At 37.9% G+C, this 13,287-nt stretch overlaps 1 protein-coding gene across 33 annotated transcripts in view; it reads left to right on the top strand.

Moving 5' to 3' along the window:
* Window positions 1–13,287, top strand: part of NRXN1 (neurexin 1) — a 681,323-nt gene that overhangs the window by 460,445 nt on the left and 207,591 nt on the right. For all 33 annotated transcript variants that reach the window (XM_077176064.1, XM_077176060.1, XM_077176056.1 and 30 more), the window contains one exon: window positions 9,511–9,692. In XM_077176064.1, the coding sequence (XP_077032179.1) occupies window positions 9,511–9,692 (182 nt within the window). The remainder of the gene's footprint in view (window positions 1–9,510; window positions 9,693–13,287) is intronic.

Here is a 13,287-nt window from a genome sequence, read left to right as displayed (position 1 = left end):
CAAGAAAATTTTAGTCTGCTAAATATTAGTAGTTGAGTAATTTGTAGGAGAACATGTATGCCACAGAACTTCTTACTACTCTTCTTGCACATTGCCCATAATACAATTATCTGTTCCCAGCAGAGACTCCCTCTCAGCAAACCCTGTAATTTGTGTTTTTGCCAGTACCATCTTTCTGCTGCAAGCAACATTGACATCTTATCTTAGTCCAGCATCTGACATCCTTGGGTGTGGATCATTTTTCAGTGACTTTTGCAGGCTTGCAGTTAGCAATGCTTTCATTTTCAGCATGCTATACCTTTCTTCCAAGAGAAGTTTTGGCTACTTCTGAAAGCTCTCTAAGGATTTTTCAAGATTAAATTAGGAGATGCACAATTTAGCAAGGAACATAATATAAACGTCACTTAAAAATAACTAAGTTAATGCAAGACTGGATAGCTGGAATATTGTATTATAGTAAGAAAGCCAATAAGAAATAAAGACTTTAGCCTAGAAGCATGCTAGGCACTTGCAGCCAAGCTCCTGTCCATTCTAACACTATTAAATGACTTAAGGCCAGCTATTTCAAATGTTTTGATCCCCATTTAAAGAACAGGGGAGTTATTTTTAAAGGTTTCCAGAAATGCAACAGCACTTCTGAGAATCAGGATACTGCCGTAGGTGCTTGTATAAAAACATAACTTCAGGCAATAATGTTTTGCATGAAATAATGACCTACAAATAATTATTATTTCTCTGACAAGAACATTGCCTGTTGATGGACCTATAAAAAGCAAATTTAATTTTGTTTTCTCTTTTACTGGTTTTTGGCCTATGTGCACTTCTGTGCAGAGCGACTTTTGTGAGAGACACTCAGGTCCTAGTGTCACTGACGTTTTATGAAAATCCTTTTACTAGGATTTTTCTCCTGAGAAGCCTCAGATAAGAAATGTAAACAATAACCATCTGATGGCTGTGGAATGTGGTCTGGAGATGGCTTAACCAACAGGTGCATCTTTGATTGGTCTCATGTGGATTGTTTTTACTTAATGGCCAATCCCAATCCAGCTGTGTCAGACTCTCTGGTCAGTCACAAGATTTTATTATTCATTCTTTTCTAGAGTTCTGATGTCTTCCTTTTCTTTTAGTATAGTTTTAGTATACAATTTTCTTTAATATAATATATATCATAAAATAAGAAATCAACCTTCTGAAACATGGAGTCAAGATTCTCAATCCTTCCTGCATCCTGGGGACCCTCAAACTCCACCATATCCTAGTTCCTGTATTCAACTTACTGGCTTCCCAGCTGAGTCAGCAAGCTCAAGTTACTTGGCTTAGGGAATTTTTAACTTTTGCCAGGTATTTGTTGAGTTTGTAAAGTCCCTGGACTGGAACCACTGAATGATTTCACATAGGGCACCAACAGATGGTGACAACATTTGGTGTCTATCAACCTGCATAGTATTTGAGCTAATGTCCTAGTTCCTGCATCCTGTTACAAATTCCTTTAACTAACCAGCCTGTGTTCACTTTGAATTTGGAACAACTAATAAGCCATAAGAAACAAATCAGTGCATGTGCAGGTAGTTTGTTTTAATGGAACTGATTGCAGCTGTGGTTAAATTGAAGTTTAAGCCTTGACAATTCCTGTTGTCAGGAGCGTGGAGATTGGAATAGTCCTATTGTCTTTGAGGTCAGTAAAGTCAAGTACTCTCAATCTGACAATGGTGTTGAGGAGCACATTGAGTGCAGGTAGCTCTGTGAGTAGCTGCAGTGTGAGCTGCAGGCTGGGTTAGGAGGGCCAGGAGCCCAACCCTGAGCCCAAGTGGGCTTGGGGACCTGTGGCCCTGCCGGGGCACCAGATACTCAGGGGCAGCAGGAGCCAACCACATGGAATTTAGTGCTCTTGGACTGTGAGGTTATAAAAGCTCAGGATCCCTCCTTGAAGGCACCAGCTTGAGCTGTCATTTTATTTTTTTATTCTGTTGTTTAGCTATTGCACCATGACTAAACTATTTTAGGGCTCTGAAGGTCTGGGACTCTGCTCTGGGAAGCCCATTGTGGAGCTGGGAAGGAGACTTGTGTGCCTGTGTGAGTGTGGGGCTGTAGATGGGAAGGGTCTCCCGAGCTCAGGGGGTGTGAGGGTGGCTCCAGAGTGGTTCCTGGATGGTCAGACAGGGAAGTTTCCTTAACAGTGCCTTTACATTTTATCTGTACAGAAATGCTTTTCAGTCCATTGCCTTCTCATATGTGTTGCTCAACCACACAATTTCCACTTCTGTAGACAGTATTCAAGAAATTTATCTTTAACTATATGTTGACAAGGTTGTAGGAGGAGTAAAACCTTTCCTTATTTATAGAGGCTTTGCTTTTAATTTCCATCTGACTTTTTGGCAAGCTTTAAGAATCAGACATGTTGTATCCTTGTTAACTATAATAGAGTTTTAATGGAATAAAATGTTTTATGTTGAGTGCAATATGACATTTAAAGCAGGCTTTAAATTTCCCAAATATATCATTTTCCACCCATTTACATTGCATAAATATCCAAGGCCCTAATGGGGAATTACTTACCTTACATTTCATACAGAAATGTTTCAAATTGATTTCAAGCAGCATCCATACTGGAAAAGTGATAGGTATAGGCAGCCCATAAAATTTTTAAACTGAGAGAATCTGGAGAAGAACAGTAATTTTTTTTATCACTCTGTGTCATGTTTCTGTTAGACTGTATACTTTCATAAAATAAATAGTGATTTTTTTGTGTAAGTGAACATATTTATGAGTTCAGCAAACCACAGAACTTTTTTTCCTGTGGATGTTTTAAAGCTAATAAAAATAATTTTACAGAATTAGTGCCATAATACTAACAAGTCCATTGACAGTCACTTAATCAAGTCATGTTTTGCTCATAAGTCAGATGAACAGATACTCCTTATTTCTGTTCTCTTAGGAGTCCTTTCAGCAACCTCTTGCTTAGCTAAGGTCCTTCTCAAAATTATAATAATTTTAAGCACAATTGGAGGCTCTTAGTTCAATGTCCCTACTCAAACTGAGTAGCACTTTACTCCAGTTAAGTGATCTAATCTAAATCAATGGGGTCATTTGAGGTGTAAGATGCTACTTGATTTAAAATATTAAAATCACTCTAGTTGGAAAATTAAATTCTTTGAAACTTTTATTATAACTATGTCATTTATGATGCTAAGAATGATGCTGACTTGGAATACTGATGCTGTGTCAGGGTTATTCTTTATAGATATACATGTTTGTTGAGTCATTTTTACTCACAAATTTTAGTTGTTTGTCACTTACTGACCCTATTTGTCAATAGAGCTTGATAGCAACTTTAAATAATGGCAAATTTAAATAACGAACTTTTGGAACAGGAATGGAGTATTTTTTCACCCACTTTATTATGCATGAAAGGTAAAACATAAACAACTGTCCAAATACTAATACCATAGAGTGGAAGAAAGGAGAAGTAGGAAAAGGAGTGGTTTTCTCAGAGTTTTTTCCTGTGGTCTGAGGAAAAAGCTTTGCTTTTGTGGTAGTTCCCTGAAACTTCAACAAATGCCACTTTGCTGAAGGAAAAGGATGCTCAGCGTGACTTGGGATTGTGTTGGTTCTATTATCACTTAGACCTTTACCTGGAGACAGCTCTTAGGCATGGCTGAATATAATAAACCACACACAGCACTGGTTTATAGAGCTCTCTGAAAAATTGGATGCACGGTGATGAAAAGTTCTGTAGGATCTGATAAAGCAAATCAGGGTCACCTTAGTGCTTTGGGGAAGAGGAGTTCTACAATGCAATGTCAAGTTGTGCTTGAATTAGTAGTAGTAGTAGATACTGCTTTGTTGCTTCATTTAAATTAATTGCTCCAGCTGATTGAGTTGGTTGAGGTGTTGGAATGATGTGGCTTCAGCATCTCTGAGAAACATTGAACTTTAGAGCTCAGCTGTAGCACAGTGATATGTGGGCTCCATAAAAGGCTGACAGGACTCTGATAGACCTTTTCTATCTGCTTTATTTTCCTCAACATCTTTACCTGAAGAGAGAAGATGATATCATTAATGACAATATTAACAAACACCAGCCATGATCTTTGTCAATGCTGCTTTGGTCAGTGAGTTTTGTTACAGTTACTCTGGAGGAAGGGAAAAATCAATGAATAAAATAATGGAATTGCTAAGGAATTATTTTGTGCAGCTTGTGACCTTACAGGTGACAAATGTTGAGTCTGTACAGTCCTGGTTCAGGCATGTAGTCAGATGGGTACAAGTACCTAACTAGAAATTGTTTGGAGTAGCAACCAATTTCCAGGAAAACTTTGAACCTTTATCAAGGTTTGCCAAGCTTGGTCAAAGGAGCACCATCAATATTCTCCTAGTCCCTATTATCCACAAATCTAAGAGAACCTGGCCAGAAAATAAGACTACCATTCCTGCCCTTGTGGCTAAAGCTCTTTGGAGCAGTAATCCCTTTGAACGTTTTCTCTTTCCCCATGCAATGCACCTCTTCTGCTATTAAATAGCCTGATGGTGCTCTTGCAGGAGAGCAGTTACAATCCATGTTCAGGCTCCTGCCCAGATTAGTGGGAGAGAGTGTATCAGAATGCCTTCAGCAAGCATTCAGTTCAATCTGGTCTTTAGTTGGAAATGCTTCTTCCAGCAGCTCTTTCCATCTCCTTCCCATGGTTAACCCTAATGGCCATCCCCTCCTCACCTCAACCCTGTGGCATACATTCTCTCTCCTGTGTGAATAATTAATAACATATCAAAGCCTAGGAAGAAGTAATACAAAAGGGTTGTATTTTAATCCACCAAGTGGACTATTTTGAAACCCCCACCTCTCCTTTTCTTCCCCTCGCATACCATGGTTTTGAAGCATTCCTTCCTTTACTTACCTTAGAAAATCTGTGCAAATATATGTACAGAAATTTTGTGTATTTTTCTGAACTTCAGCTTGTGCAGACTGAAAATACATAGATGATTATGTAAAAATGAGTATTAATGAAGATTTATATGCTTCTCTGAACATAGTAAATATAATTAATGCCTTCATATAGAAGTTTGGACAATCATGTATATATATATGTTTTTGTATTGTAAATTCTTCATTCTTGGTAATTAATAGTAGCCTGCACAAGTAGTCTCACTGTATTCAGCAGGTTTATCAATGCAAGTAATTACTTACCAATGGGAATAAGGGGGTTCACATTGTATCCCAAAATTAAGTGCTGATAAGATACAGAAAGAAGAAAATAACATTATTGGGTAATTTCTTGTTACTAGCACTCTTTACCCTTCATATTTTTAATGATATTTAAAAATTGCTTTTCTATTAACAAAAGTGCAGCTAGTAGTTTTCATTACTGAACTTTGCAGGCTTCAGTCTTCAGTTTTTCAGTCACAGAGTGTGATGGAATCATGGTTTATGAGGGTCCAGAGCTCAATCAAACCATTGCATTCACTTCATCAGCACCTGAAACCTGATGTGAATGTCAAAAATAAACATTATGCTACTTACATTATATGGGATAAATGGAATTATGTACATTACCCTTCAGTGCAATATACCTTAAACTCAAAATTGGAATGAACATGAGGAAGGCAGAAAGCTGTTGATTTGAGCAAACTATTAAGCTACATCAAATGTGACTTCAGAGCAATAAATATTGGAAAGCTTTGCAGTCATAAACATTAATAAATACGTGAATGGGCTCTAAACAAAATATTTATCTGCTTAATACACTAGAGGTAAGCAGATGTCCTTGAGTTGCTGCCAGACTGTGCTGAAATGAATGCACTATTTCATAAAGATGAATTTTGCAAACAAGTAAGGCTTCAGAGACCCAGGCCATTAAAAAACATTACTGTATCTTGACCACTGGCGTTTTGTTACAATGGGAACCATGCTTTCATGGGTAAGAATTTCAAAGAGCTGTGTGGACATTTTTCGTAAGCGTTGTGTGGATGCATGGAAGCATAAAGAATTATGCAGTAAATTCTGTGGCTGAGAGATATAACTGGCATGTTACAAAGTTGCCTGCTTACAAGTACTGTGCTGATGGCATTGCTATTCTTGACATTATAATTCCGCTGCTTTCAATTCTCTGGAGATGATAAACCCCAAACAACACAGTGCCACAAGCTAAGGGAGATGGCTGGGGTTTCGTGACAATGCTCTGAAAGAGCAGCAGAGACATTATGAGGTTTGTCAGACAGCATAAAAGCCTTTATGAACCAAGTGAATTAGGCTTCCTCTGTTGTTTCCCCAAAACCGATAGTAAGGAGGGTTGTTTCCAACAACTGCTCAGTTTCTAGCTTTTAATAGTTAATGGGAGGTCAGGCTATAAGCTGAGATCAATCCCAGAGTAATAAATTTTACATTATTATATTTGTCTTTCTTGAAATATAAACACCAGAGGATCTATTCTCAAATGGCTTCCGACCCATTTTTTCCATAATTAATACAGGAAATTCGAGGAACGTGACTCCCCGTGCAGCTCAGACAGAGGCAGATCTGTATTCATCAGCATGGATTAATTAGTCTTTCACCAGACACACAGTTACTTCGAAGAGCTACAAAATGGGCAGTTATAAAGGAGGGAAAGCTGTCTCATAAAAACCCATAAGCCACATGTTCTTGTGAATAAGAGATACTTTTTTTTAACTTTGATGTTTATTCTATGTAGTTTAAGATTTACGGCTAGATTTATCCAGCTCCACTGACATTGACCTTGCCTTCAATGCGGCAGCAGCATGGAATGAATTGCTCTTCCCTGGTTGATTTGAAGGGCAGTACTCAACAAAAAAAAATGCAGCAAAGATTCACTCTGAATAAGAACAGCAGAGCCTCTCATTGTTCAGATCTGAAGACTTACTTCTGGGTCATTGTATTCAGTATGATTCCACCATGCTTGGCAGGCTTTTTCTTTGTCTTTTAATTGGGTAAACACATCTGTTTCAACCAAGAAAAGGAGAATTATGCACTGCCACTTAAATCTTAGGGACTATTCTAACAGCTCCATCTGTGACATTGAGGTGTAAGGAGTTGTTTTTTCTTAGCCTTCTCATTTTTGTTACTTATAAGAACCTCATTCATGACCTGACACAGTGTTTTATGAAGTCAACAGAAAGGCTGTCACTGTTTTTAATGAGCTTTGGATCAAGCTCTCTGTTTCTCTTCAACACAGAGCAAATCCTTTCAGTCCAGGCACCACAGTGACATAAACTCCATGAAGGTCCCAACTCATCAGTTGGAGATTTGAAGTCAACAGTAGCAGCAGACAGGAGAACCTGGGGACTCTCAGCAGTGATATTACCTGTCTAACATGTCTTTGTTTCAGGGTGTATTGTAACTGGAGATTAATGATGCACAGCAGATTATTGCACATTTCAGACCACTGCCTAGGAGGAAAGCAAGGGTGGGAGAGCAGGAGGAGGAGGGCTTTGTCACACACATTGCTAAACCAGACACCTTTTGCATGTGTCTATTACCAGTCCCTGGCACAGCCCCAATATTCGTTACTCTTGCAAAACTCTTTTTATTATAAAGATAAAACCTGATTTCACCTGAAGTGTAAGTGAAATCTTAAATAACAGTCCTGCTATTGTCTTTGCTGAAGAAATTAACAAACTCTCCTGAAACACATGCTGGTTGGTATTTTGGCATCAGGAGAAAAGCCAGCAGATCCATCTGAAGCACAGTGAAACTATCCCACAAGTGTATTAATATAAAATGAGATTTACAGTGACTTTAGTGGTACGCACTGTGCATAAATTATTAGTGATGGCACTGCCAAAAAACCCTAATTAATAGGCATGTAATTCCATAAAGGAAAAGTGAGGTTAGAAATAAATATATGAGACCTTTTCAAAAAGACCAAGTGTCCTTTTTGCATTATGACTGAGAGCAGTCTTGCTCGGCAGTAGAGTAAGATTTTGAGACATCTGGGAGCTGAGCAAATGGTGTGAAGTGTACAGTCCTTCTTGGCTTTGGCTTTGAAAGTCCACATGTTCAAGGGCTTTTAGATTCCTTTATATGATAATGGTGTTTTTGGTCAACTTGGAAAGAAAGAGAGTTAAAATTATGTTATTATGTGCTGTCTCCTTACATGGACATGGGAAGTATGGAGTAAGAGCATTGGGTGGAATAAACTGAAAAACCATTCCATGATTCTATGAAAAGTAAGAGTTGGAAGGGACATTAAAGGTTATCTAGTTCCAACCCCATGCCATGGACAGGAATGTCACCCACTAGATCAGGTTGCTCAAGGCCACACCCAACCTGGTCATCCAGGGAGGGGGTCTCCACAGCTTCTCTTTACAACCTGATCCAGTGCCTCACTACCCTCTGAGTGAAGAATTTTTTCTTGGTATCTAATCTAAATATTTTCTCTTTTAGTTTAAAAGTATTCCCATTTGTCCTATCATTAGCTATTTAATAAAAACAGATAAAATGTGATACAAGTAGATAAAATGCAATAAAATTGAGAGTAGCCACACTTTGAGACAGTTTAGGACAGATAGGTTAATTCATTGTAAATACAGAAGTCCAGTTTTCCTATCTTCCTAAGCTTTGACCTATTCTCATGGAAAAGGAGTAGATAGCTTGTAGTGACTTTTCCAATGGAAGATCAAGTACATGCACAATTTACCTGCTCTGTGCTGTTGTTAAAGTACGAGTTTTAAATGGAAAATGTCCGGATATGCTGCTATTTTAGTTCTGAGGAAATATGCTGGTGATGATGTTCAGCACCTGAGTGCTAAGTGGTTTTGGATTACAACATTTGTTTCAAACAGATTATAGATTTTGTAAGTGCACCCTGGATGTAATGTGTAAAGATTTCCACTTTTGAAAGATGTACATTGAGCATTATGCAAATAAGCCATTGCTTACTCAGATGGTAGAATAATCTCTTTGTCCTGACATGACAAGTAAAGTATGTTTCCACTCGTTATCCCCATCTGTCACAAGATGATAAACCTCAGATCTGTACAAGTCTTATCTGAATGTATTTGTTAACATCTTGCTTTGCTGGCCACCATCATGTATCATTTTCGTTGTGTAACTAAATAGCTGCACTTTTTTTGTCAGCCACAAGGCAACTGGAATTACTTGATTTCTCCACATAGGTCCAGTTGGGAAAAGCATTTGGTTTAACTCACCCCTGTTCTACGCATCACAGAAATATGTTTATCAAGCATAAACTGAAGAACTCTTCCAAACAGATATGCATTTCTGAATCAGAGCTATGGTGTTTCAAGTTGTTACATTTGCAATTAAGTTATATTCAGTGCTGATTGCACAATATAAAACCCACTAATATTTCACTTGCTGCATAATTTTTAGAGATAAAGACCTCTTCACATTGAAATGCAGCCTATGAATCCATTTACTGCGTGAGAACCTGATTTATGTAGGGCATATGATTTCCTCGTGGCTTTGCACCGGTGCAAGTGGGTTGATTATATTTATTTCTGTTTTTTTTTCTTTTCTTTTTTTGTTTTCTCTAACAGCGGGGACAACGTATATCTTTAGCAAAGGTGGTGGACAGATCACTTACACGTGGCCTCCCAACGACCGGCCGAGCACTCGAGCAGACAGACTGGCAATAGGGTTTAGCACTGTGCAAAAAGAGGCTGTGCTGGTGCGAGTGGACAGTTCTACTGGCCTTGGAGATTATTTAGAGCTGCATATTGTAAGTAATCACCTCACCAAAGGCGTGAGGTTTCTTCTTGTCTTGCTCGTGCTTGCGTTCGCGGGGGTTAAAATTTGTTTTGTCGGAGTGTGGTTATAGAAATTAATGAACCTTTTGGGGTCAATAGTGGACTAAATGATGCTGGTTTTTTGCAGATGATGTTGTACAGGGTCTCAGACATTCTCAAAATGCCTTTTTTTCCTACAGTGCTGCTTTTCATAGATTTTCAATTAAAAATCATACTGAGATACTGCCTGTACAGATAGAGCAGTTTATTGCAGTGTAATTACATGGAACAGAATTTAGCAGTATCAGAGGAAGGTATGTTTATCCTGGGGGATTTAATCTGGAATCTAATAGTGGAATTGCAGTGTATCACAGCTGACTGTGCTTTTTGTTATTATTAGAATTTGTCCTCTGATTTCAACATACTTTTGTGATGGTAAATCTTAAAGCAGGAAGACTGTCAGGCTAGGAAGTCTTAGAAAGTAATTTCAGCTGCCTTAAAGCAAGGAACTAGCAATCAAAATTGAAAGCATATGGAGTTTTATGGCATCATAAATAAGTGATCAATTGAGAAAAACATAACCAGAGCAGTATAAAATTTTGTTGTTTAGATTAGTCTGAACTTTGTTAATGTGTTCGTTTGATTTTTATTTGAGAATGTCTCTACTTTCAGGAAGAGTTGAGTTCCTTTTGAATGAAATTACTTATTGGTCTATAACCAATTACACTTTTACCCTCAGAAAGCATTCAGCAATGATCATTTTCAAAATTACATGGGATTATGGTATTCAATCTTCCCAGACTCCTTTTTCTGCAAAGGCACTCTTACATTGTGGACAAAGGTGATTTTTTATTTATTTACTGGATTGAGTAAATAAAGAAAGAAAACCTTGAATAGAATTCAGAAGTTGTCTATACCCTTATCTTACATTGAATCACACGGATGAAGTAGTTGGCTGGTTTTGTGCAATCTTAGTTTGAAAATGTGAACAAAGCAACTTCTCCCAGGTGCCAGAAAAACTGAGAGCCTACATAATTCAAGGCAAGTATTGTGTTGCTAGATAGAATTTAAATATTTGCTTTGCAAACACCAGGTGCCTTGTTATAATTTACCTCTTTATTTGCGATCTCAGAGCAAACCCACCCTCTGTGGTCAACAGAGTTACCTCCTTCTTACAGGTTTTTTTTTGTTCATTAGCATACAAAGGAATGTTTTCCTTGTAATTTTACTGTACCTGAAGTCTATCAAAGCTATCATATTTATTTGCTCTTCCATCTAGCCATGGTATTTCTATTTTAAAGCAAACATTATGTTCATTAATGATGAGTTGGAGATGAAAAATTATTGCCTGCTCATAAATGTTTGTAGTTTTCAATTTTTTTTCCTCAAATAACTTTCTTATACCCATGCTGTAGCAAAAGATGGTTTAAAAAAAGAATAATTGAGAGTTTTCTATGGTCAGAAACACTACCAGCTTAATAGGGAAGGGGAAAATGGTAAATTATACTTTAGTGATTCTTTTGAAATTTCTGTGAAGCAGCAAAGCCTTTTATCATCCTGCTGTAAGAGGTGATTTTGGCCTCCCCCTGCTGCCTTTGCAAGGGACTTTGGGAACCTCCCTGAAGCCTGTTCTGCTTCAGAGCAAAATGGTAACTGTGTGAAATTTCTCTGGAATGAGGTTTGACCTTTGAGAGCAGCTTCAGAGTAGTCTGTCCCTAGAGTGGAGGCACTGAGGGATCGACCTGAAATCCTAAGACATTTGGCAAGGACTTTTATGACAGTTGTCAGTGATAGATAAAGCTTGGAAAACTATTGGGATATAATTTCCTGGAATCTAATTCAAATAAGGATAATATTCAAAGGGAAGTTGAAAGGCAGTATTTTCAAAAGCACTTTTGACACCAAAGACCATATATCTCATTAAAGTCTGTTGAGCTGCAGATACTTCTGAGAATTTTACCTGGGATCCATTTTAGCTCAGAAAGATATTGTGTGAGATATCACAGTTCTAAAAATGAAGAGAACATAGAAACAGGGAGGTCTATGTGTTATACTTGAAAAATAGTTAATTGGGTCTAAATGTTTCCATATTGGCAGCTAATGTGTTAAACCAGCTGTAATAAAAACAGTAGGAGGGGTTTGTCATTCAAAACTTCCTTCTTTCACAAGGTGTAGATGCCACTAGGGGTGTCTTATCTACTAAACAACCAGAAACAGGCTATGAATAGTGGAAGGAGATAAAACTAGAAGGAGGGAAGTGTTTAATTCTGCATGTTCTTTTGCATGTACCCACTCACTGTGAATATGCATGAGCAAAAAGTGCCTGTGTACCTGGAGATGCACTGTGCATGGATAACTCACCTGTGTGTGGTGGCAAAAAAAGTTGCCCTGGAACTATTGCTTTAAAAAAAATAGATTATAGCCCTCACTAGCATGTTGGGGAGGGTGCTTGAGAGCTTTGAGGAAGCTTGCTCTTAACTTTCTTCATTCTAGAAATGGAAGAGGAAATTATAAATTAGGTTATGGTACTTCAGTGTGTGCTTGCCCTCTTTATTATTCTGTTTACTTAAAATTTGTACTTAAAAATGTAAACCTAATAATGAAATTAAGCTTGTAACAAATTCTGATTCTGAAAATTGCTGCTTGATCATCTGAATCATACTTCTGGTGTTAGGTTAGGAACATATTTATGTAAAATAATCATTTAACCTCTTCAAATAACCATTGTTATGAGAAACATTTTAAAAAATGTGTAGTCTGCATTGCTTCCAGAAGCTTAACAGTTCCAGTGCAAATATTTTACATTCCAAGATAGATTATTATAAAATTCCACCTGTACTGTAGCAGCATAAATCTAAAGGACTGTTTGTGTGTATGGTACCTATGCAGCACAGTACTTCAGGAAAGGGATTTTAAAATGTTGTAGTCATCCAGAGCTGCAGCAATTAGCTTTCATTTCAATCATTTGACTTCTCATTTGGAACTGGGCTCCTGTGCTATCTCTGCTGGGTGATCTAGTTCAAGAGGAAATAGATATCCTACCTAAAAGTCTACTGCCACTTCCTCTCCTGTTGATGGATAAATGAAGGACAAGTAGCTCTGGTTATTACTGCAAGCTTCCTCTTTTTCTTTTCATGACATGGTCTGCATCCATCTCCATGTCACGTGGAAAAAGGCAGCAGCTTTTTGTGCAGTGTTCAGTTAATCACCACGTGCACTCCTGCCCTTACCTTTTTGTCTGACTTCTAGTGCCTTTAGGTAATTCTGCCAGTGATTCCTGTTCCTACTTCCACTTTTCTTCTCTTCCTACCCTGTTATTGCACGTCATTAGAAAGCAAAGTGTACAAACATATGAATGTCATTGTCTTCCACAGGCATTCTGCTGTTGCTACTTTGAATTTTTAGCTTTCCTCTGGTGAGGAATAAAGTGAAGTTAGACAAAGATATCATGTCAAAGGGCTAAGAAGTCCTGTTAAATTGCTCTTTTTGTCAATGCTGGTAGCATAGGAAAGTGTCATTCTCCTGTGTTGCACAAGGGGTATTTGCTCTGTTTGAGAAGGATATATTTCCATCAACAGACTTCAGCCA

Source organism: Agelaius phoeniceus, chromosome 3 (genome assembly GCF_051311805.1).
Source record: "Agelaius phoeniceus isolate bAgePho1 chromosome 3, bAgePho1.hap1, whole genome shotgun sequence".
Taxonomy (NCBI): Eukaryota; Metazoa; Chordata; class Aves; order Passeriformes; family Icteridae; genus Agelaius; species Agelaius phoeniceus.
The sequence above is the reverse complement of the archived record's forward strand: the minus strand, read 5'-3'. Positions and strand labels throughout refer to the sequence as shown.